We start from the raw sequence: 25,677 nt of genomic DNA, 5'->3' as shown, positions 1-25,677 counted from the left end.
TATATATATATATATATATATATATATATATATATATATATATATATTATATATTTATATATTTAAACATTGGTTTCATGGTATAAGCTTTAGCCAACACCCCCCCAACGGTCCAGCAAAACCTTTCCTTTTGATTTAATTGGGAATAAGTCAATCTATATTCATGCATTTAGGAACTATCCAACCCCTCAAAATTGACAAAACGTTGCTAATAAACAACAACAACAAAAAAACAAGTAAACAACAACAACTAGTTAGGGTGTGTCACCTTGTTTGAAGGTGTAGATGGTGTCGCTGGCAGACAAGTTCGTGCTGGTGACAAAGTTTTCATGGTTGGATGCCTCAACCTCAACTCGAGACCAGCGCTCCAGGTTGCCATGGAAACCGCTCACCTCACCTGTGGGTAAGGTGACGTTGGTGACTCGTCCCTCGCTGTTATATCTAACGGAACAAACAAAGATAGGTGTGACCATACACACACACAGATGATTATCACTCTCAGACACACACACACACACACACACACGTTCACCAGCCCCTTGTTTTATTGGCACAGAGTAAGTGTCAGCTATGATTTATAAGTGTAATTACCCAGCCGTGGCGTTTGAGACAGAGACTGAGCTGGCTGTGGTGAATAATTCACACATGTGTGTTTTAGTGTGTGTGCACTAGAAGTACAAAGCTAAACATGTATGTGATCAAAGTGTTGCAGCCATGTGCTTCTATCAAAAGTCTTAAATTAAAAGACAAGTTCCCCCTGTTGAGTGAAGGTAATGCACAAGGTACCACTAGATGGCACTCTAGTGCCTATGGTTCCTGTAAACTTTCACATGCAAACAGAAGCAAACCAAAAAATATCACAAATTAAATCAAAGAAAAGGTAAAATAATATAAAGGGGGAAATAAAGTAAAGATTATAGCAGGAAGACAAACTTACTCATAAACAGTCGTCCAACTATTCTCATCACTCTTGGTTGCTAGGAGACCAGTGTTGCCGTGGTAAGAGATGTGGCCGACGTCATGGCCCTGAGCGGACACCTTCCTCAGCATCCCACTGTTGCTGAGGGACAACCAGTACACCTGACCGCCGGCGAGCGCCAGCCAGAGGGGCACGCCGTGAGCGTCTCTTCTCACCTGGAGGCTGCGGCCGTCGCGACTCGTCATGCCAGAGAGAAGGCCGTCCATGCTGTAGGAGAAGTTGTACAGGTAGTGGCCAGTGATGAGGTGTTTGGTGGACATGTGGGAACCATTCTGTCAGAAGAGAGAAGAGGAGGATGGTATTATGAGTCAATCCATATGTGACACGGCTGTAAGTCCTCCCCAACAAGTGACTGGTGATTTATTTACAAAGAAGCTGAATCATTAAATGATAAACCTTGAATCTTCATAAAAAAACAGAACTGTACAAAATAAAACTAGTTTTATGACAAAAGAAACTGAACTTAACTAGTATTTGTTTGTCAATGTCACTCCTTGTTTATAAATAAAATAAAATATTCCTTTTGATTTTCAGATTTAGTCATTTTAATTTAACATATACGATTTAAACTTTGGATTGAGTTTATGACTAAAAGAAATAGTTTAAATCCCTAAAGATGACACTATTCTTTCAGTACAAGACAGTTGTACAAGGATTTACTTAATGAAAAATGCAGAGAATTAATTTCCCATTGCAGAGTAATAGAGTACAAAAAAATAATAAAAATATAGGATACTTTATAAAACATTTAACATTGTCCTATTTTGTAATTTAACAAATAAGTTAGACTTAAAATGCAAATCAGCTTGTTGGGAAAGAGATCTGGCAACCAAAGTTGTGCAAATGTGGACAAAAACCAAGATACACTAGTCCCTCGCTACGTCACGTTTCAACTTTCGCGGACTTGCTCTATCGTGATTTGTTGAAGTACAGTACTGTACATAATATTAAGGAAAAAGGTATCTCCATTTTGCAGCACGGTGGCGCAACTGGTAGAGCTGCTGCCTTCAGCGAGCAGGTCCTTGGTTCAAACCCCGATCCAGGGGCCTTTCTGGGTGGAGTTTGCATGTTCTCTCCGTGCATGCGTGGGTTTTCTCCGGGTACTCCGGTTTCCTCCCACAGTCCAAAAACATGCATGTTAGGCTGATTGGTAACTCTAAATTGTCCCTAGGTGTGAGTGAGAGAGTGAATGGTTGTTTGTCTCGTTTGTCTCTATGTGGCCCTGTGATGGACTTGCGACCCGTCCAGGGTGTACCCCGCCCCTCGCACAGTGATTGCTGGACATGGGCACCAGCGACCCCCGTGACCCAAAATGGAATAAACGGGTAAAGAAAATGGATGGATGGATGGTATCTCCATTTTGTAGTTTTCTTTCATTAAGCCTTCAATGTTTTGCCAGTCTAAAGAACTACGTTACCCACAAACCATCAGTTCACTTTCCAGAAGTCAACACTGCTTCCAACTGCTGCTTGCTGCAAACGGAGGGAAAGTTTTGCAACCAAAGTCAGAAGTAAAGATAATAAGCTCAAAGAACTGGCAGGAGAAAGGTCTCAAATAATCCTGAAGCTGAACTCATCTTTCAAGTTGTAGCTTCACTGCTGAGTAGCTGGGCTGGGATCCTGGGAGCTGCAGATGGTTGCGGGGTTCAGTCAGGTTCTGGTCACGTGGTGCTGGTCTGAACTGGGCCAGAGGCGATGGACTAATGGGCAGCCTTGCTCCTGGAGCAGCAGCACTGGATGGAGCGGTGGGCTTCAGTCATGCTGCACCAGGACTTTTTTCATCTATCGGGTCGGACGCTCCTGTTCTGCAGAACGCTTGTATGTAAAATTTTGTAGCTCCTGTACATATAAGTACTGTATATTGTTAAACTAGTAGGTTAAAGAGTTTAGAGGACTGATTTGTGGGCTTCATTGATGCAGGATATGTCTGCAGAAACAAACTGAGTCAGAATAGAACAGAGTTGGACCGGAACCAGAACCACTGCTGTTCTGCAGAGCTAGTAAGTAAAATTTAGTATGTTGTTAAAATGACGTAGGTTTAAGAGTTTATAACATTCCAAGAGTGTGGGAAGGGTTTCTAAAGCCTTAATATAAAGTTTACTGTACTTGAACTTGAACTACTGTATCTCCACTTTGCAATTTTTCATTTATTGCTTCAGGGTGTGGATCCCTCGCGATAAACGAGAGAACTTCTTCTTCTTCTTCTTCTGGCTGCTCTCTTCTTCAGGGGTCACCACAGTGAACTAACTCACACGAAGACTTGTCAGTTGTTCTTTACACCAGATGCCCTTCCTGACACAACCACAGACCACCGAGCTACCACAGCCCTCTGTGTGGAGCAGAGAGCTGCCGTCTAGGGCACAGAGGGAGGGGGTTAGGGGCCATGCTGAAGGGTTCAGAGTGGGGCAAGTGACAGTGGAGGTAGGTGTGGGTACTTCACCTTTCCCACCCACATTTTGATGTTGTTGGTCTGAGGAATTGAACCAGTGACCCTCCAAGCACAGGCCCACCTTCTAACCAAACATGGACCACTAATTAATATACTTTTACAATGCCCAATTTGTACCGTCATTAGTGTTTATTTAAAGTAGAATTTGTGTCACTTGATTTAAATGAAGACCTGTAGATGTATTTTAAGTCTGACTCAAACACACTGCTTCTTTGTGTGGAAGCATGGACAAAATCTAAAGAAATCAGCCAAGATATGAGAAAGAGAACCGCTGAACTTCACAACATTGTGGGGAAATTTTGAAGAAACATCTCTAAACATCCGACAGGAAGTTAAAGCTTTAACTTAAAAGGGTCTTTAAATGTACAGTCACACTCAGCATATTGCCAGACCAGTTACAATGTAGCTCAAGGACAATAAAGTCCATGTTTTGTAATGGTAATAAAGTCCTGACCTCAGTCAACATTAAAAAATTGTGGACAGGGCTGACTAGATGTGTGAGTGAAGCGGCCCTCAAACCTGGCTTAGTTACACAACTTTTGTCATCGGGAATGGGACAAAATTGCAGCAAACTATTGTGGACATCTTGTGCAAGGATACACGGACTTTCACCTCAAGTCATATAGATTAAAGACAATGCTACTAACTACTAAAAAATGTATGTAAACATTTGACTTCAATGAAAGCAATACAAAAACTTGCAGTACTTGTGTCTTATACAGCTGTATATATCCTAAAGAGTAACTTTCGACATTGGCTATGTTTGAAAGCACAAGTAAATTCGTCCACATCTGGACAGAAAACATCTACATCCTCTGACCTTTACACATCTGCAGCCTGCAGACAGTGTTTTTATAGACAGAGCTTCGGTGCTGTTTACCTGGCTGAAGAGATAGAGCTCCCGGTCCTGTGGCGAGCTGATCTCCACCAGTCCAGCTGGGCTGGGCTGAGGCTGGTTGGGGCTGACGGCTCTGATCCGAATGTTTCCCAGATCAGCAATATACAGAGTGCCATTGGGGGCCACTGCCAGGGAGGAAGGGGCTTTGAGTCGAGCGTCACGGGCGTACCCTCCATCTCCTGATAAAATGCAACAAGAGCAAATTACGTGTTTATTAACAACAACAAAAAGGCAGAACAAAACTAAGGCCCTGTTTACACAACGATCCAACGAAAACTGAAAATTTTCCCATTTCTATAAACACATTTACATGAAAACGTCCTAATTACAATCTCTGTTTACACAGCAACGGTAGACATGTAATTCCCTCACCACACCACTAGTTGATGCTATGTTCTTTGAAACTTGAAACTCTAATTGCGCATGCGTAAAAATAAAAAAAAGTTCTACATGAAAGCCGCTACAACAGTCGAGATGGCAGAGAATAAAATATTGCTATGGCCAGACGACGAGGTTCAACTGTTGGTTAGGGTGAGTGGAGCTGCATGAGATCCATCTTCTGTTATTTAAGTAAAGAGGTAGAAAATGAGCACTGTGTTGGACAGCCATAGTTAGATTTATAAGAGTTAGAAGCACAAACAATACAGTAGTCCCTCTCTACGTCACGGTTCGTTTATCACGAACTCGCTCTATCACAGCTTTACAAAATAAGATTTGACATGACACTCAATTGGCTGACTGATGGATGAGCTGCGCACTTGGCATGTAATATTTATTTAAAACAAATTATTTAGCACCTCCTGCACCTTTGTGCAGGCCTTACTGCTGCCGGATAAATATCCTGCTGCAGCTGATCAGTTGTTCAGCATGCAGCATGGAGAAGTGGGCGTGGCCAAGAGCGCTTATCGGTGGCAAAGAGCAGACGAGGCAGGGAGGTGGAATCATGACGTTCTGTGATCTTTTAGAGCGTTTAGAGTTTAGAAACATTGTTTAGAATATTGCAAGAGTGTGGGAAGGGCTTAAAATGCCTTTATATATATATATATATACACACACATATATATATATATATATGTGTATAATAAAATAAATTACTACTTGTACTAATATTCCTACTTAGCAATGTTTCACTCATCGCGGATCTTCAGGGTACAGATCACACACGATAAACGAGGGAATACTGTACTCTGGTATCCACCACTGTTGATACTTTATTCTTCTGTGAATTCTAGGAAGCCATTCAAAAAGCGTTCAATACAAAAACATCTGGACTTTATTTGTAACAGAAGACGTTTTGCTCCTCATCTGAGGAACTTTTTCAATTCAATGAGCAAGTGAGTGAGAGATTGAATTGAAAATTGAAAAGCTGAAAAAGATTGAAAAATTGAAAAAGCTCCTCGGATGAGGAACGAAACGTCTTCTGTTACAAATAAAGTCCAGTTGTTTTTGTATTGAACGCTTTTTGAATTGATCATGTCCTGGATGACTGACAATCTTCACCAGCGTAGGAAGCCATTGTGTTTTACGTCATACTGCACGTGAGCCAGGGATCCCCTGACAGAAAATATCCATTTTTTTTCGGTTTACATGACAACGGACACCGGGACGTTTTTGAACCATTGCACTCTGGAACCCGTAGTCACATCGTGCCGTTGTCAAAGAAAACATTCACTGTTTTTGTGTAAGTGAACAGTACAAATGCAACGAAACTCTTCCATTTTCACCAGAAATAGTTTTCATGTTAACAGGGCCTGAGACTCTGCTCAGAATCTTTTATTTCCTTTGAAAGACCAAAGTCACAACAGCACACACAGCTGTGTCGTCATAAGACGACCCCATGATGGTGCTGAGGCAGTTATCAGTTTAGTTCAGGACTCTGCCTTTTTGGGACTCCTAAAGCAGAGTGTCTGATGACCACCTTGATAGTGACCCGGGTCCTATCAGACAGAGGTATCAGGTTCATCAGGAGCCCGTTTCTTTGGTGACACGGTGGGAAGATCGCCTGTGTGAGGGCCTTCAAATGCTGTCAGCAGCGGAGCGGGGGCCCCTGATGGCTCCGTACAGACAGCAGGGTGGCAGTTTATCTCTTGCCAGCACGCACATTATGCGTGCGTGTGCATGTTTTAGAGCAAATGTGAGCGTTTGTGTCCTTTTGTATTTGCCGGTGTGTGCTGACGGACGTGCGCATGTTCAAAGGCTCCGCGTGAGTGTTTACGGTGAGGGGATGGGAACGGAAAGCCTCTGAAGAGAGTAATCATCTGTTAACAGCAAGACATGATTGAAAATATGCAAAGTACAATCCAAGGAATAGGGGATGGTTACAGCCCACTGGTTTGTGGTGTGGCAGAAACACTTCCCTCCGTTTTGAATAGGAAAGAGACAGATTTTTATGAGCAGAATTAAATGATAAAATCACATCCTCTGACACTTACAATGAAAGCTTGGCCTAACTGTCAAAGGAACATCTGCGTATTTGTTTCCTCCTTCCCTCTATCCCGTTTTAGGTGCCCTTCAACGACACACAAACCAGTTTAAGCATTTGTCTAAAAAGACGGAGCTTTTCTCCTCTACAGCTGTAACTTGAATGGGTTGAAACGTTTTAAACAAGTTTGTTCTTACTGAAATTTAGCTGGAGGGTTTTTGTAAAAAGGAAGCTTTGCTGTGATATAAAAACATTTCCACACACACTTTCTGCATCTAACATCAGGCAACATCTCCATCTAATTCCATTCTCCATTGAGATAATATAACCAGAACCCTCCATCCTATATGTTGTCATCATTTACTTAAACTTCATTATCCTGCTTTTTTTGGTATTTTTCAAAGGCAGTGGGAGCTGCCCCTCCCAGACATCAAGATTCCAGCTGACTTTAATAATTCAGAGTGGCTGAAAGTAAAGAGGGATACATTGCAGGAGACGGACAAGAGGAAAACTCATTCTCGAGCACTGCTAATAAATTTATTAGACAGCTCAGGCCCACAGGCAGCAAGATTTACTCACTTGATATCAAGACATACTGACTTTATCAAATCATGTTAGCCCTTCAAATTGTCCATTTGTTTTCTATAAATCTTTTTCCGAAGCAGACAGAGGAAGATTTTACGACTTGATTTCTAAATGCTGTTATATGATTTTTATTTTATTTTAATGTTTTAATCCTATTAGACATGCATCTAATATTCTGTCACATTATTTAATCCTGCAGTCATGGAACAATGTGTGTGTGTGACACCCACCAGAGAAGCAGTCACAGTTGGGGTCTATCTTACAGTCACAGTCCGTGGGGGCTCCTGAGATTATGGCTATTTCCCCGTTGGTGGACACCTGTGGATTTTTGGAAAACCAAGACTTTACCTTTGATCAGAAAACCAGAAGATACTGAACAAACTCACTGCTGTTTTATAAACAGTTTATGTTAGGCAGTTAGGAAATGTATAATAAAAAAAAATGAAGAGGTACTGTAATATCAACTAGAGAAATTTCATTTCCTGCGAAAATGTAGTGTGAATGCTTATTGCAGAAGAGCTTGCTGAAAAACAGCTGAAATTAGCTAAAAAAAAAACTCTGAAATGTAGCTGAAATGGAAGAACAAGCCTAAGTTACCAGAAGAAAGTAGAAATAACACATTTGCTGAATTTAGTTTAGAGAAGAAGAAATGAGCACAAAAAACTGTAATTTAGCTAAAAAAAAAAAGCTGAAATTAATAAAAAAAACAGCTGAAAAGCAGCTAAAAAAAAAGAAAGAAGCTTAAACTAACAGAAGGAAGTGGAGAGAGCACAACTGTGTTGAATTAGATTGAAAAGTTTAAATGAGTAAAAACTGTGGAATAAGCCAAAAAAACTAAAACTAGCATAAAAAGAGCTAATTAAGTAGCTGAAACTGTAAAAAAAAGCTTAAACTAATAGAAATAAGCTGAAAGGCGTACAACAAGCTAAAATTATCAGAAAGAAGTTAAAAGAAGCACACATGTAGTTAGCTGAAAGGAGCACAGAACAGCTGAACAAACAGCTGAAAATAGCTGAAAATAAGTTTAAATTTTCACAAGGAAGCAGAAAGAAACTGAACCAGAACAAAATGTGAAAGGAGCAGTAAAAGGTTGTGAACAGATCTAAATATTTGAAGGATGTAAAATGAGCTCAGTTCATTTTCTGTGAGAAAAAAATGGCAGAGAAAGCTAAATATTCCAAACATCTAAAGTTGCACCAATACTAAAAGTCATAGCTGGATTGTCCTGAAAGAGCTGAACGTTTTGATATGATTTGTGGAAATAAGTTGAAAACTGCAAGACGAGAGCGATGTCGAAAAACGTACACAGGAAAAATGGACCTACTTGCTTCACAAGCATTCACACAATAAATAAATATAAAGGCCTTGAAAGAATGCATATCACCTGCAACCTTAAACTTAAGCTGTGCTGTGGGGGTCACCGTGCATCTGCAACCCCCCAGCCTCTCACTGGGTCACTGATATTGGAGGGGCAGGTGGTGGAACAGGTTGGTGTGTTGAAGAATTTAGGTACTGAGTATGTGTCCTCACAACATGCAGGGGTGTGTGTGTGTGTGTGTGTGTGTGTGTGTGTGTACAAAAACACAAAACAGCACGTTCCTCCTGAGAAGACTGAAAGGTTTCAAGGTCAAACAAGACATTTTAACTATAGTGCTCAGTGAGTGTACTGTCAATCATTGAGACTGCCCTTACATTCACTTTCCCATCATGGCACAAGTTCTTTACAGAAAACAAAACAAGAAAAACTCACTAGAATCAGCAAACAGGAAGCTAAACTGATCGGTACCCCTCAAATGCATCTCACTGAACTTTATGTTGTGCAGTCCAATTATAGCTGCATCACCAAGGACCCTTCACAACCCCATCACCAGTCATTTCAACTCCTACCATTTTAGAGTACTCCTGGCCAAGAAAACACTTACAAAAACTCCTGATTCATGCTCAATAATCCAGGTAGAAAAATCCAACAAAGTTCAGTCTGGTCCTCTGGACGGTTTCTTTTTCTTGAAACTAGGGATGCACCGATATATTGGCCCCGATTTACTTAATTATGGGAGATCGGAGATCGGCCGATACTTGCACGAGAAACCAGTTTTACCAGGATTTTTTTGTAGTTTTAACAACAATTGTCTAAACTTCATTTATATTTCAGAGCACTGCCTCATGGGCAGTTAAAACAAGTTCGTATTATTTCTAGGATATTGTTCAAGGCTATTGTTACGTCCACTGATTTCTAGGGGGTTCTCTTACTAGAGGACAATCTTTCTCCTCCTTTGCTTGTTTACAGGCCTCCTGTCTCACCATGCTGTCTCACCATGCTGTCTCACCATGCTGCACACCTGGAATCACTTCCTCCTCATCAGTGGACTGCATAAAAGCTTCAGGGATCCAGTGCCACACCCCTTTTCTCCTTGGGCATTTCTACTTGGTTCTGTGCAGTGCAGTTGACTCTGAACTCTGTACAAATATTTTAGCAACTCTGAATTGATTTCTGTTAACTTCTGTGAACAGTTCTATTTAAGAAACCTTTTGTTTAGATGGGAAGTTTGGTAGGGGTTCTCTGCCATTTAAATTTTTATCTAACTTTTCTGTTTTGTGGCCAGCCAGGGAGCCTAGGAATTGTAGTTTTAGTTTTGTTAGATAAGAGGTTATTTTGTTTTCTAGCCAGAAGGGGCATTTTTTTGTTTGTTGTTTGGGCCTTGGAGACCCTGACGTTCATGCTTCCCCTCTTGTCTGTAACACCCAAAAACTCTTACACAATTAAATTAATGTAATGCCAAGTTAGGTTGTCTGAGTTATTAGCTTTATGTTTAGTTTACATTTTTTGTGTCATACCTTGTACCTCCTAGACTTATTCCAAGGGTTGTAACAGCTATGTTTTACAATAAAAGAAGACTGGAAAATTGAAGGTGCATTGTGCATTTCAGGTCTCTCTTGTGAATGAGTTCCTGAGGCTCAATGGGACTAACCTATATAAATAAAGGTTGAATGAATGAATGAACTGTGACCTTATAACACCTGACCAGTAGCGATGAGCAAATGAAGCTTTTATGAAGCATTGAACCAGTTGGGCCAAATGTTTCAAAAATACTGTAGGTTCATTTGTTGAAGCTTCAGTTACAGTGACCTCTTGTGGCATTTTGCAATGCTGCTCCAATTAGGCGTTATGCTTTTGGTGGCACACACCGAAGAACTTCAGTGACTAGTGTTAAAGAAACTACATTACTGTGGTAAAAAAAAAAAAAACATACTTTTAAAATTAATCAAATTTCTATGTTGTCTGGTTTGAAAATGTATTCATGCTTACATGTTTTTGAATAAAGATTGATAAATGTGCATTTAAGAGATTTAATAAAAATGTTGTAATGGTATTGTGCTTGTGTAACTGTGGCAGAGTCCGAGTCTTTATCATTCTTAAAATAACGATGAAATGACGTCTCCAGCATCTCCATGTTTGGCGCTGAAGTGTCTAATCATAGAGGAGGTATCATGATGCTTCAGTTGAACACACCAAACACTGCACCTGCACAAATACACTAATACACATTAATTTGAGCCCATACTGATATGATTATTAAAGTCACATACATCATTTTACAGTAATTATATATAATACATGGGGTAAATGGGTTAGATAACATCACTGCTGAACATCACTATAACTTTTTTGACATTTAAATGCCAAAACCACCTTATCATGAGCAGAATGAAGTGTTCCCACATGTTAGAACGGCCTCTTTTCCTGGCTGCCTCCATAATTACTCAATGTCAACTATATTAACAACAAAACAGCAAAAACACACCTACTCTCCAACACATTGCAAACATTTTAGATCTGTTCCATAGTGTTGAGCTCTCAATTCAAAACTGTCTCAACCTGTCACCTGTCAGAATCGAGACGAGGCGGTGCCAGGGAATCAGCTGTTTGGACCGCGAACCAGTCAAGTGATTCATTCCGACAACGAAACAGTTTGTGTTTCGGACGTCACGTGTCACGTGACTTTTTCGGCACCAAAACAGGCTCCGAAGCAGTGCTCCGATGTAATTTGACTGCAGGGTTCGAAGCATGTTTTGAAGCTTTTGTTTCATATTACCATCACTACTGACCAGTGTCGCTTATAAAACAAAATCGGAATCAGCAGGTCGAGTTTTTTAGAGATCGGTGATCCGCCATAAAACTGCACTCGCACAACAATCAATAAAAACAAACTCTGATCCATACAGAAGTAAAATGTAAATACAGAAACACAGAATAAAGTGTTTTATTATTATTATTTTTGATAAATAAATGATATTGCTCTAAGTTAATGGATGTGGGTGGGGTCAAACATTATTACCAGAGCTGAGACTGATGCATTTCATCTGTTTGATTCAACCTCATTATTTATTTTCATTGTCAGATTTATTAGAACTAAAACTAAAATAAAACTATATTAAACCTTACTACATTCACTGTAGGTGCTTTTTAGTACCTACCATTTTGTAATTGTGTGCATGTGTTTCATAATTTTTCAGTTAGCAAAACATCTCATGAACCAGAGGATGATTATAAATGAGATAATGAATGCACATAAACTGAAAACGTTTTGTATTCTGCTTGACGTTAGATGGATGTCACCGCTAATCAAGCTTAGCAAACACAAAAATGGCTACACTTAGTCAGTTTTTGTATTTGGGATAAAATTTGTTGTGTTAGTAGCTGAGTTAATAGCCCATCACAAGAGTATGAACATATCACGTTAGACTTTTTAAAAATTATTTGGCATGCGATGTTTAGGGCAGTATGCATCACTTTAAAAATGCCCTTTTTAATACATGATTTCAGGTAAAAGAAGACATGGATTGTACATTTAAAGCTTAATTATAATTACATTTTGTGCTATTTCCTATTGGTAAACTGGCAAAATGATAAAATGTTCAGGGTTTAAATAATAAGGCTTGCTTTAAAAAAAAGTCTGATCTTTTCCATGCTTTGAAAATTGGGAAAAGAAAAATGCTAAAACTTCTGATAGCTTGCAATTTTGGAAGCAACACAACGCCAAAACAAACTTAAAAAAAAAACAAATGCATTGTAGGGACACATCAAGGTTTTTCTGCCATCAACTTTTATTATTTTGATACTTTGAAAGTAAGACTGACTCTCATTCCCAAAGCTGGACAGTAAGAAACCATGTTACAAAAAAATGAATAACAAAAATCTGTTATTGTAATTAATTGCACACCTGCTATTATGATTTCAGCAAAGCTAAACGTTCCTTTGTATGAGAACCTTTCCATCTGACCTTTGAAATATAACATCTGAAGCATTATGTGTATCTCTTCCTCAAAGGGAGGATTCGTCCTGCAGTCTTAGAGTGTGGGAAAGAACCATCTATTGTTCCTCAAGGACTCTTTTGCCATCCCACGGTAGAAATTATTTTTCTGAACAATTTAAATTTCTGAGTTCTCCTGAACACAATTGAATGTTTTGCTGTAAAACTGCTATGAAATAACTTGTGTACTTCCTTCCTCAACTCAGTACTCAGTTTAATTATGCGTAAGAGAAAGTAGATGTAAAAAAACTAGTAATCAGAAATTTCAACTGTTGTTTGAAAAAGTTCTAATGAAAATGTTTATGGATGAGTAAAAACTGTTCAGAAGTTTTAATTATCCTGCTGTTATATTGAGTATTTACCAAAGCAGAGTAAATTAGCCATTTATTTTTTATAATGTTATTAAAGTTCAAATGAAACAGTAACCTGAAACAAAGGTCCACCCTTTCTGTTTTGATTGGGTCGACAGTCAATATTGTAACGCCCTCTAAGTCAGAGAAAGTTATTCTGACGTTTAGTTTAGAGCAGTCTTGGGGAAGCTTTTGAAGAAGAAAGGTCAAGCAATCGGAAATTTATGCCAGAAGATAAGAAGTTCATGCAGAAAAGAGACAAGTGTTCCATAGATTTGTCTCGTGTTTCAAGGAAGCACCAAAAGGTTCTTTGTCACCAGAAGGAGAAAACGCAGCCCTCCAGGAGCACATCAATTGACCCCATCGGGAGCCAGATAACTATCAACTCCAGATTTCAGCTGATGTCCAGTGTTGAGGGATATCCACCTTCGACACTTAACTCATCTCAAGAGAGTCCCTGGTAACCCTCGGGTGGTTGAACTAGAACTTCAAATCGGTAGGAATTCTCTCTGCTGGTGTCTGGTGCTCAAGATAAGAAGTTGCCCAGTCTAAACAAAATTCATCATTATTAATTAGAATTAAGTTTTCCTAAATTGACAAATCACATCTAGCCAAAACACTTCTTTTAGTTAACTTTATAGATGATAATTTACTCTGCTTTGAACCTCATAATTCACCATATTAAAGTTTAGAAGATAATTCCATAACAACTTCTTGTGTTGTCAAATTAAAGCCATTATTCATTCTTCAGCTGTACTCATCATCTTGATTACTTATATTTACCAAAATCGATAATAAATTTCACAAAATTGTACTTTGACTCAATGCGTTTTTATTATATATGACATTTGAATTTAATACAAAAATAACTCACTAGAGCAAAAAACTTGAGTCTGATTTAATAATTTTCTTGCTTAAGAACCGGAAAGCAAGTGGTGCCCCTTCCAGAATAAAATTACTAATAAAAATTCAACGATCTGAGGACCCTTTCCTCTATAACAGTAATAATATATATAATATTTATAGCAGCAATGTTGGATGTCCATCAATCTCAGAAGGATAAGCCGTTTACAAACCCCCTTCATTTTAAAATAGAAAAAAACCTGTAATATGTAGAAAAACCTTAAAGAGTCACCATTTATCTCAGGACAGGCCATGTCGAAATATTTACCCTGAAGTCAGATTGTCGAGCAATAAAGTAAATAATAATAATAATTTAAAATTTTTTTTTTTAATTGTTAAATAAAATCATAAATGTTGAAGGAAATGACTGTCCTTTTTTGGTCTTTTCCCTCTTCAGGGGTCTCCACAGCAAGTCATCCGCCTCCATCTCTGCATCCTCTGTCCTCACTCCAATTACCTTCATGTCCTCTCTAACTGCATCCATATATCTCCTCTTTGTCTTTTTTCTGGAAGCTGCATTTCTAACATCCTTCTACCAATATACTCACTGTCCCTCCTCTGGACATGTCCAAACCATCTCAGTCTGGTCTCTCTAACTTTATCTCCCAGTTGTTCAACCTGTGCTGTACCTCTGATGATCTCATTCCTGATCTTATCCATCCTTGTCACTCCTAAGGAGGACCTCAACATCTTCATTTCTGCCACTTCCAGTTCTTTCTCTTGTCTTTTTGTCCATGTCTCTGTCTCCAGACCAAACAATATACAGTAGCTGGTGTCACCACTGTCTTGTAAACTTTTCCTTTGACCTTTGCTGACAATCTTTTGTGACAAATCACTCCTGAAACTTAGTTCTCCATCCACTCCATCCAGCCTGGACTTTCTTTTTCACTTCTTTACCACACTCCCCATTTTCCTGGACAGAGAACCCCAAGTACTTGAAGTCCTGCACCTTGGTGACCTCTGCTCCTTGTAGCCTCACTGTTCCACCGGCCTCCCTCTCATTCACACACATAAACTCTTACTAGGAAAACAAAACAAAAACAAATGTAGCCTCTTTTCTTCAAAAACTAAATGGCATCACATACAGTACCACGTCTAAATGAACTACAAGTTTTAGAATAATATCTTTTTATACAGATTTTAATAAAGTGAATATTTTAACATCAGTGCACATCGTCTAAGTTAACCAGCTGCACCCTTTTTGCTTCATTCACAGACCCAGGCATGGTATCAATCATCTCAACTATCTCCTGTCTAGACAGAAAATACACGTATTTCCAATTTGTAGGCGTAATTCTTCTCTGAGTAAAACACAAAACTTGAACAGTTCTGGAGCTAGGAATCAAAGCGTGCCGAAACCTTGACCCAGGAAATTGCCTATACGTTCTCCAGGATTCTCCTGTGGAGCTCTGCTAATCAGTTACGTGTCCCAGCAGGAGGCCAGCAAGCAGATAAAAACACATGTGGTTCCAGACTTTACAAAAAGCAGGACTTTGATTTAAAATAATGATGACAAAGTTCTTTAACAAGTCATAAAAGCTCCATCTTTGCAATTTGGTCCTAATTTCAACCAAACACAGGCAAAACATAGCTCATTAGCTAATTATGATTGTAATAATTGTAATTTAAATGCAGTTCGATGCTCATATATATATATATATATATATATATATATATATATATATATATATAATCAGCACATACTGAATATTTATGTGCAGTCTTTGATGTTTTGGACAACTGCCCTGGGTGCATGTGATGGACAGACGTGCCTAGACCGTGAAATCAGATCATAGTCAGTGCCAAAGCATTGCCTAAATATATCCTGCAGCCAAGGCACGTTCACATTTATTAGGGCTCGTTAGAATGGGGAGAAGAAAAAAAGACTTGTTGCTGAACAGTACAAGATCAAGCCAATGTTGGGATTTTATGATGAAATGTAGCATTAAATCGACTTTCACTATTTATCCATCTGAAATATGTACCTGTGTGCATTTAGTATGTCTTACGAGTGACACAGCAATCTGTTTTAATTGAATGAATCTGCAGTATTACACAGTATTCGCATCAACCAGGCTTGTTTTCCTGATGCGTTAGATGCACACCAGTATCAGCTAAAAAAAAGCAGCATTCATCAGTACACAGCTACAGTAAAAACATACCGCTGTGTTCGACGATTCATCGTGACACAACGATGTCAACCGGTTTAAAACCTGTTGCTGAGTGAGTGTATGCGTCCATCTAAATGTCCACAGATAAATGATTTTAGATCTAGATTGACTTTTCATCCCGACACTGAGAAGCTTGATGAATGCAGACCAAAAATAACAATAAAAAGCTCACCCTGCAATCTTTTCATTGCCCTATCCTACATGGCTGGTCAGTCTCCATCAAAAAGGGATCTGAGGCATTTTATAATCCTGTCTGCCTCCGCACAGGCTCAGCATGGGGTTGCAGGCCACAAAGGCTCTATTGATTGAGTACAGAATACTGTATTTTTGAGGTGTCGGTGCCAAAAGGCTTCAGTCCTGTGGTACCCTGCTGCTTGCTTTTGGACTAAAACAGTTTAAAAAAACCTTTTTGCTTTATATTTGGGTTTTTAGAATTAGAATCTCAGAGTTCTGCATGGTTTGCATCTAAAAGGTTGACATCTCTGATGTACAAGATTAAATACAAACTTGACAAAAAATGTGTAAGTTTAACTTCCATTTCACTTTTGCGTAGCTGCTGTTGAGGTAAAAAAAAAAAAAATCTTGACCATAATTGAGGTCTCAATATTATCAGTGGTTTTGTCACAGTGAACCGCTTGCAGCCAGAATGTAAATGACTGTTTTAGAAATGTTCCTCTATAAAGACAGTATCTGTCCGAGAGAGGGCTGTCAACTCTCCATTAATATAAGAAATTGTCTTATATTTGAAACTAAAGACATTTCTTATCTCTCCACGTAAATGTGCTGGAATTGATTACTGTGGGTAAAGTGATCAGACACATTGCCCCGCTGCTGTGGGATCATCACGTGATGGTACACATGGACAAAAGAACCACGGCAACTTGCATAAATCGCCAAGGGGGCGTTCATTCAGCTCAGCTACTGGACGTGGCCAGAGAGCTGCTCTGTTGGACGCACACATGTAGTGAACCTGATCTGACCCTGATCTGACCCTGATGACCTCAAATCTATCAGATGGACAGGGACTGTTATTTCATTGATCTGAATACAGTCTGAGCCATCTGATGACTTTCTTTCTTGATTTAATCAAGCAGAAAAGACAATTCTTTATAATCATCACTGTTTTACAAATGTTTGATAATCAAATTGTGTTAGTTCACTCAAAGTTACAGGTTGAAGAGAACTACTCATTTTTATTTTTACATAAACAGTAAGTAATGATTTTTATTCCTCATTCAAAGAAGAAATCAGGTTAATATGCATTTCTTGATTTTCTGTCTGAAATGAGCCAAGCAACGTAAGTATGTGAAAGTTGAAGCTTCGGTCAACTAAATGTTTACTGAAAAAGAAATGTCATGTTTAATCTTTACAGAAGATACAGAAGAGTTGACTCCACGAAGTCTGCTTTTCTGCAATAATCTCTCTGTCAGTTGTTAAACAAACTCATTCTCTGACCTCGACTTTTGATAACACCTTACGTCAAAAACCACACCTCTTTCTGGTCCATCCACGAATCAGAAAGCTCTAAATTGACCCGGAAGTCAACTCATTAAAAATGTGGCAACTTCCCGGTTCTGCCAGAGTCTGGGAAAGAATTCCAGAGAGTTCCAGAGGCTGAGGAGATGAAGAACTAGAGAGTTGCTGGAGTTGAAAGATTCTGTTAGAGTCTGAGAAGTTCTGAAGAATGAAAGGAGTTCAGAGTTCTTGGGTGCAAACGCGTTCAGGATGATCCAGAGACGTTTTGGGATTATAACTTCTGTTTGAACAAACCACGCACGACTCTCGAAGGATTTCAGCTGCTCTCAACGGAGACGCTGAAATAGTCGGAAGGATTCTATACCGAGCTGATCTACGTCGACCAGGTAACAGTTTCTTCTTCGACTAAAGTGTACCGGAGGCAAGCTGAGATCTGATGAAGCGTGCACGTTCTGGACAAACAGATTAATTCCCTCACATATCTCTCTGTAAGATAACTCCATTTCATCTTAAAACTCTCCTCTTTCTCATAAAATCAGTACAGATATTTTAGAAATATCTGAAGCAAAGTCCTCGTTCACCGCCGAGTGATCGATGTCCCTTTTCTGTGAAACTTGTCTGTTATTATTTTCATATTTTGCCAAATTAATGTAAATGTTTGATGTTAAACTTTGATTCTGAAAATAAATGACCGCATTCATTTTGATGGGTCAAAGATAAATAACGTCTCTCGTTACATTTCTGTTAAATTCAATGCACGACATTACACAGTCAGAAAGATGAGGAACTCGTGAATATATTGTATGCATATATATCTCATATATTGTCATACTACAACTAGTGGCACGTACCTACGTGACTACTACACACATATCAGAGTTGTTTACATCCCAGGCGTGCTAAACAGCGGAGCAGATAATATGTCCAGGGGCGGCCCCCGAGACAAGGATTGGAGCCTCGACCCAGACCTGATCCTTCAGATATTGAGCCGGTTCGGGAACGCAAACGTGGATCTGATGGCCACTTGAGAAAACACTCAGTGCAAACTGTTTTTCTCTCTGAAAACATGAGACATGCCACCACTGGGAGTGAACATGTTTGCACACAAACTATGGCCTCAGATGTTTTTCTATGTATTTCCTCTGATTCCACTATGGGACAGCTGCTGGAGCGGGTCCGGGAGGAACAGTGGAGGGTGATCCTGATCACTCCAGAATGCACGGGCGCTCTGTGGTTTCCAGTTCTCCAACAGCTGACGAGTGAACCATGGAAATTGCCATGGCAGGAGGATGCGATCTTACAAGCGGAGGGAACAATCAGGAGCCCCCTGGTGAAAGGTCAGCATCTCTGAGCCTGGCCGCTGAGCCGGAATGTTTAGAGGGATTGAGTTTCTCTCAGGACATGGTTTGCACGATCCAAGGTGCACACGCAGCTTCACCACGGCTTGCTATGCAGCCAAGTAGGCAGCTTTTCAGATATGGTGTTTAGAGAAGGAAGTGGATCTGAATTCTTGTTCTTTAAGTTGCGTATTATATTTTGTGCAGCTGCTGATGGACAGAAACCTGGCCTTAAGACGTAAGCTGCAGCCATTTTGTCCTGTAGTGAGGAGTTTAATGACAGAACGGTTTTTAATCACCCTCTGATGAAACAACTTTTGAGGGGTGTGCACAGACACATAACGATTTTACGCATGCTACTTCCACAATGGGATTTAGTGCTTGTACTTTGCGCACTGTCTAAATAACCATTTGAACCCCTGGATCAGGTATCACTGAAATTTCTCTCTTTCAAGACAGCCTTGCTGTTAGCTCTGACATCAGCAAAGAGAGAAAGCGACCTCCCAGCCCTGTTGGTCGCCCCTTCTGTCTTAGAATCCAAGGCGATGAGTGCTCAGCAGTGCTTTACCTGAATCCTGCCTTTATACCTAAAAGCATAAATAGTTCTTTCAGATCCAGAATCATAACGTTGGATGGTTTCTCCCTCCCTCCACATAATTCTGAAGACAAGGTTCTATCTCACCTCCTTCGTCCTGTTCGTGCGTTTGCATGTTACGTAAGACGCACAGCCTCTCTGCGTAAATCTGATCGGCTGTTCATTCATTTCAAAAACCAGTCACAAGGACAACCTTTATATCCTCAGTGGTTGTCTCACTGGCTATGCGAGGCTATTTTTTAGCCTATTCGGCGGCTGTTCTTCCTCTTCCTGATGGACACAGGGCTCATTCCACCAGAGGGATTTCAACCTCCACGGCGCTACATGGTGGTGTGTCTGTACAGGACATCTGTTCTGCGGCTTCCTGGTCGTCACTGACTTCACTCATCCCTTTCTACCTAGGTGATATTTCTAATTCATCTCTGACACCTTTGGTTCTCAGAGCCATGTCTGAGTGACATCACAGCCGTATTCACTCATTCCTCCTTCCCAATGTTGCTTGCTCTTTTCAAGCAGATGTCTTTTCCTGTATGAAATCCAAGCAAGGGATTTTTTTTTCTTGTACGGAAAATTTTTCCTTATATTTTCACTCTTGTACTAAAACGTGCGACTAAACTGAATAATCAATTCTCAGTTCGATATAAGGGATGCGTGTTTGTTTTGGTGCACATCAGGTGCTTGAATTAACAACATGTAATCACGCCATAGGGATCAGTAAGAATGTGTGTTTAAGCAGTTTTTGGTTATGTGCTCCTAGATTTGGATGGACCCAGTGAGGCATGGACTACATCCTGCTTTGCCTTTAACCCATAAGGGAGACTTAAAGGGCAAACCCAAATGAAATAGAACGTAGGTAACGTATTGTAACCACAGATTATATGAATGTGGGTGCAGCCCTTTAAGCTCTGAATCTCACTGGCTCCCAAATGGCTGAAGAAACTTTAGCTATTTGGGAGCAGAACTACCAACCCGTATGCTATTTATACGGTCTAGGGTGGAGCCCACACAGTGGGTGGACATGGACTAGAATTTTCTTCAGTGGTGGTGCACTGCTCGTGGGGTGAGACCCACAAGGGTGGCTTAAAGGGTTGCACCCACATTCATAGAATCTGTGGTTACAGTACGTAACCTATGTTTTCACTGATTCGTCCACAGCAGATGATTTGTGTACAGCACATATGAACAGTTTTTAAAGTGTATGCAACAAAGTAACAGTCACAGTACAACTGGATACATCTAACACAAAGGACTTGAACAATCTAACAACCTTAAAGAATAATTTAAAAAAGCACTAAAACAACTGAAGTCCAGTCAGAGTGTGTGTAATATTAATAGTGACCTGTTGGATGCGATTGATTCGCCTCTCGTCCGTCTCAGCGATGAATAACGTTCCCAGGTGGGACATGGCAATAGCTTTGGCAGCCTCCAGGGTGGCATGCACGGCTGCTCGGCTCACCAGGTGGTGGTCGATACCCGGGACCTGGCAGTGAATGGGCCTCCCCGCCACTATACGCACCTGAAGACTCTCTGACACCTAAAAACACACCCTGTGGTTTATCATCAATGTAAAACAAAAGCTGTATCTTTATATCAGCTTCATGGAATCAGCCATTTATTGGATGAATTGTAATTGATTCAGAGCGTCAAACATCCTCCGTCCTGCCTTGTATGCTGACTTTTATAAGATAAAAGCTCTCTCTATTAACTTTAGAGAAAGAGTTTAACAGCATTTTCTAAGAAAAAGCCCCCACAGAGACCCGTGACTGTGTGTCATTTTTGTTAACAGGCTACTTCTTTGCTTTTATTTATGTAAAAATCCTCTCTTAATCTAAATGGATTTTAAGTGACAGCTCTGGAATTTGTGTACAGTATATATTTTTACTTTGCACTGTTAAACTGTTTGTACAATGCCTCCAGGGAAAAAATGCACCTGAATAAATGAATCAAACATGCATTTTGTTTATTTTTGTACAGTTTCTTCACCTGTAAGACAATATTGTTGTCCAGGATGTATAGCGAGTTGTCCAGAGGGTTAATTGCAAGATCCGTTGGCCACTCCAATCGCACCTTTAGAATGACACAAAAAGATACAACCTTATTTTTTTTTTTAAAAGCTGCAAGAAAGCCTCACTGGTGACTGCCCACAAGAGTCAGTTACAGGTAGCACAAATAATATATCCTTAATAACATAGTATTAGGTCTCCTGACCCTCCCTGTTCATGCAAAGGTCAGCATTGGGCAGGGAGCCTTCCCCGTGTTTATTCAGGACTCACACCGGCTTGCTTGGGCTCCGTTCAAATGTCAACCAATAACCGTGATTGCTGCCTTCTCAAATAGCACATCATGTCTGCTAACACCGTGGGGGTCAACGCTGGACAAACCTACACCATCTCACAGCCACCCACATCCCCTGTCCATCACACACACACACAGACATTGAGCTGCTGTGTGAAGCTGAGGCGGTGCGTGCAGGGGGGATCAGGTGATTGATGACTCACAGGATGGATTGGTAAATAAATGGATCATGTTAAATTGCCACTGACATGTTCAATTATAGGCTCTGTCAAATGAGAGCAGGAGAAAGCGTTCGCTCTGAAATCTAATTTTAGGAGGTGGAGAGATTCATCAAATGGGATTCATTGTGTCCCTTGACCAAGAGGACAAGTGTCCGAATCTCTCCTGCTTATGATCACAGACCTAAGGTGTGAATACAAGTGGCCAGCTCTACAAGTATGACCCAGACACAAAGCGAAAACCCTACATGAAATGCTTAAATTAAAAACTATTTGTCCTTTCCAAACATTAAATAAATACAACACTTAAAGAAAATGCATTTCTTTAAGTGTTGCACATTTTCTGCCAGAGTTTTAAACTAAAATCTTCTTACGATGCAAAATCAGTTATAAACATTTTGGTGCAATTTTTGGTCTAATGTGATATTGCAAGATGTTGTGTCTCTTGCTAGCAGTCAGAGTATGTGATCTTCTTTCAGCTTTTCCCTCTTCAGGGGTCAACACAGAGAGTCATCCTCCTCAATCTCTGTCCTCTTCATCCTCTGTCCTCACTCTAACTACCTCCATGTCCTCTCTAACTGCATCCGTATGTCTCCTCTTTGTCTTTTTCCTGGCAGCTGCATTTCTAACATCCTATTACCAATATACCCACTGTCCCTCCTCTGGGCATGTCCAAACCATCAGTCTGGCCTCTCTAACTGAGAAGGTCTGGACATGTCCAGAGGAGGGACAGTCAGAGCATGTTATTAATCAGTATCACAATTTTAGCTCAATATTTGGAAAATTCTCTGAGTTATAGTCATTTTTGTTTTAGCTAAGGTTAATTAGCACTGGCAGCTATATTGCATTTGGGGAGTGGTGGCGCAGATGTTAGAAAAGGTGAGCCTGTGATAGGAAGGTTGCCAGTTCAACCTCCCAGACCGACAACATCAAAATGTGTTTGGGAAAATGAAGCACTCACACCTGCCTCCACCCTCATTTGCTCCACTCTGGGCCCTTGAGTAAGGCCCTTAACCTCCAACATTTGTTCCCCCGGGTGCCCTAGATAGCAGCTCTCCGCTCCGCACAGAGGGCTGTGGTAGCTCGGTGGTCTGTGGTTGTTTCAGGAAGGACATCCGGTGTAAAAATATTTGCCAAGTCTTTGTGCGACTTAGTCACTGATGAAGGGAGCAGCCGGAAAAACAAACGAATGAAACAACAGCTATACTGAACTGGGTTGTCTCTGGAAGGAAATCAGTTGTAGCTGTATTTTCACTGTTTCCTTTCTGAGTATTTCAATACACATTGTCAGGTGGTTGATGAGACATTTAGACAGATGGCGTAAACTCCAACAGATTGTTGGAAACATTTTAAACAGATCTGCACACTCTGTTATCTCTGAGTACGTGTTGTGAAAAACTCTCAGCTACCACCACACCAAAATTTCAGCTCAGTATCTATAAAACTGACTGAGTTATAAATATTTTTGTGTTTTCAAAGTCAGTTGGCTGTTGTGGCCATACTGATTTTGATTGACAGCCAATTTATTATTTTCAGAGTTGTTTTTTTTTTTTTTTTTTTCTGTGGTAAAATATATTCTGCTAACACAAAATACACAGACATAACATTTTATCTTTCCACAGTAGGTGATAACAAAGAATAATATTTTTTTAATGGTTCTTTATCTTTTTTTCCCTCCCATAAATACTTATTAATGTATTTGTGTCCTCAAGAAAGCCAGATTGTTTGGCTTTCTGACAATCAAGTACTGGCAACTTCAAAAGCTGAAACTTCTGTGTGGGCTGGTGCTAAGAATTCAGAGCTTTTTGAAAGCAAAAGCAACATTACTCTGCCTTTAAAATATGACCACAGAAACAGAGCCATGATTTAATTCGTACAGTATTTAACAGCAACAAAATAAACAACTGCTAAGTTCATGGCAACAATCACTGCAGACATGTTCCTGTTTTAGTATTTTATTTCACCTTATAATGTGGCTGTGTTTTTTATTTTTATCTTTTCTTCTATTTACTTTTCATTTTATATGTTTTTTATATGATTTGTCTATTGCTGTCTACCTCATCTGTGTTCTTTGTTAAAATCAGGTCTCTCTTGTAAATGAGTCCTCGAGGCTCAATGAGACTAACCTGTATAAATAAAGGTTGAATGAATAAATGAACAATTGTATATTAAAAATAGCAAAGGTATCAATCATTTTCTAAAACATCTTTTCCACTGGATGTTGACTTCACTACGACAAAAGATCATCCAGAAATGGATGTTTCTGTGAGGTTTTCAGTTCTGTATTAAAACACAGCAGGCTCCATGTTGTGCATGATAAGAGTGTGTGAGGTTAAGACTTTGCTCTCAACCTTTTTTTTTGTCAGGACCCCCTTTGGAGAAAGAAGAATTTTTTTTTTTTGCACCGTCCCAACTTCAGGCTGCAAAAACAACATTTTAACAATTTTCATTCAACCTTTATTTATACAGGTTAGTCTCATTGAGCCTTGAGGACTCATTTACAAGAGAGACAATGCTTCAGATATGCACGTGATCAATACGTGAACTGAAATATTTTAAATCTAATACCTTTGAGTGAACTAAAGTCATTTAAGGCAGAGGTCAGGCAAATAAAAATAGCAATTTTAATGCATTATGTGCTGATCAGCTAGCTGTTCACCGTGCAGAGCGGAGAAGTGGGCGTGGCCAGGAGCACTTGAAGGTGGCTGAGAGCAGTGGCGGCAGAGAGCTGAAATCGACATTCTGTGCTCTTTTAGAGCGTTTAGAAATATTGTTTAGTAGGGATGCACGATATTATCGGCATGGTATCGGCCGATATTAACATTAAATTTCAATATCGGGACATTGGCCATTCCATTAAAGTAACTTGCCAATATAAAAAGCGCTGTTTTTGCCTGCAGCGACAGCACAACGCGATGACGTAACGTGCGCCTACTCGAGCTCACAGCGGAGAGGAGAATTCAAAATGTCAGCGGTGTGAAAGTTTTATTTTTTGTTGGTGAGGATGTCAGATTCTGAAGATTTATGGACTACATTGAGCTTCTCTACATCGACCCCAGTCAAAGATATTTTTCCCATGTAACGTTACTCGAGTTACAAGCCTTCATTTCCAATGTCATTGAGAAGCTAATAGCCGATAGCACGACTTGTTGTGTGAGTTTTACCACAGACATTTGGACGTCACGTTAGCCCCGTTAACATGATTAGTGTTACGGCACAATGGATAGACAAAAACTTTTAACTTAAAAAGGCTGTCCTTCATGCACAGGAGTGCAGCAGAGGATCCCACACTGCAGCTAGGAACCTGGAACAAGCCTTCACAAGTGAGACAGCGTCGCAGGTGACTAATGCTAATACATTACATTTAACACTTTTCATTTACTATAAGTCAAAGTGCTATGCATATCATATGACTGTTACTGAATATACGTCACCAGCTCTTACAGCTGTTACACAATTTTTGTAGCAAATAAGCCTAAATAAGAGGGCTATGGTCTAACAAAGGAAAGTATATAAAATATCGGTATCAGCATCAGTTATCGGCCGAATAAGTTTTATCATATCGGCATATTGGATATTGGCCAAAAATCCAATATCGTGCATCCCTATTGTTTAGAATATTCCAAGAGTGTGGAAAGGATTTAAAACACACACACACACATACAGTATATATATATATATATATATA

At 39.8% G+C, this 25,677-nt stretch overlaps 1 protein-coding gene across 1 annotated transcript in view; it reads right to left on the bottom strand.

Moving 5' to 3' along the window:
• tenm1 (teneurin transmembrane protein 1) overlaps nucleotides 1-25,677 on the bottom strand; it is a 439,293-nt gene that overhangs the window by 35,168 nt on the left and 378,448 nt on the right. Inside the window, exons 24-29 of the mRNA XM_037675401.1 lie at nucleotides 21,460-21,543; nucleotides 20,816-21,010; nucleotides 7,563-7,650; nucleotides 4,308-4,504; nucleotides 938-1,251; nucleotides 269-441 (exon numbers count right to left, since the gene is read on the bottom strand). Coding sequence (XP_037531329.1) covers nucleotides 269-441; nucleotides 938-1,251; nucleotides 4,308-4,504; nucleotides 7,563-7,650; nucleotides 20,816-21,010; nucleotides 21,460-21,543 — 1,051 coding nt within the window. The remainder of the gene's footprint in view (nucleotides 1-268; nucleotides 442-937; nucleotides 1,252-4,307; nucleotides 4,505-7,562; nucleotides 7,651-20,815; nucleotides 21,011-21,459; nucleotides 21,544-25,677) is intronic.

Source organism: Nematolebias whitei, chromosome 4, assembly GCF_014905685.2.
Source record: "Nematolebias whitei isolate Nwh7 chromosome 4, NemWhi1, whole genome shotgun sequence".
In the NCBI taxonomy this organism is placed as follows: Eukaryota; Metazoa; Chordata; class Actinopteri; order Cyprinodontiformes; family Rivulidae; genus Nematolebias; species Nematolebias whitei.
The sequence above is the reverse complement of the archived record's forward strand: the minus strand, read 5'-3'. Positions and strand labels throughout refer to the sequence as shown.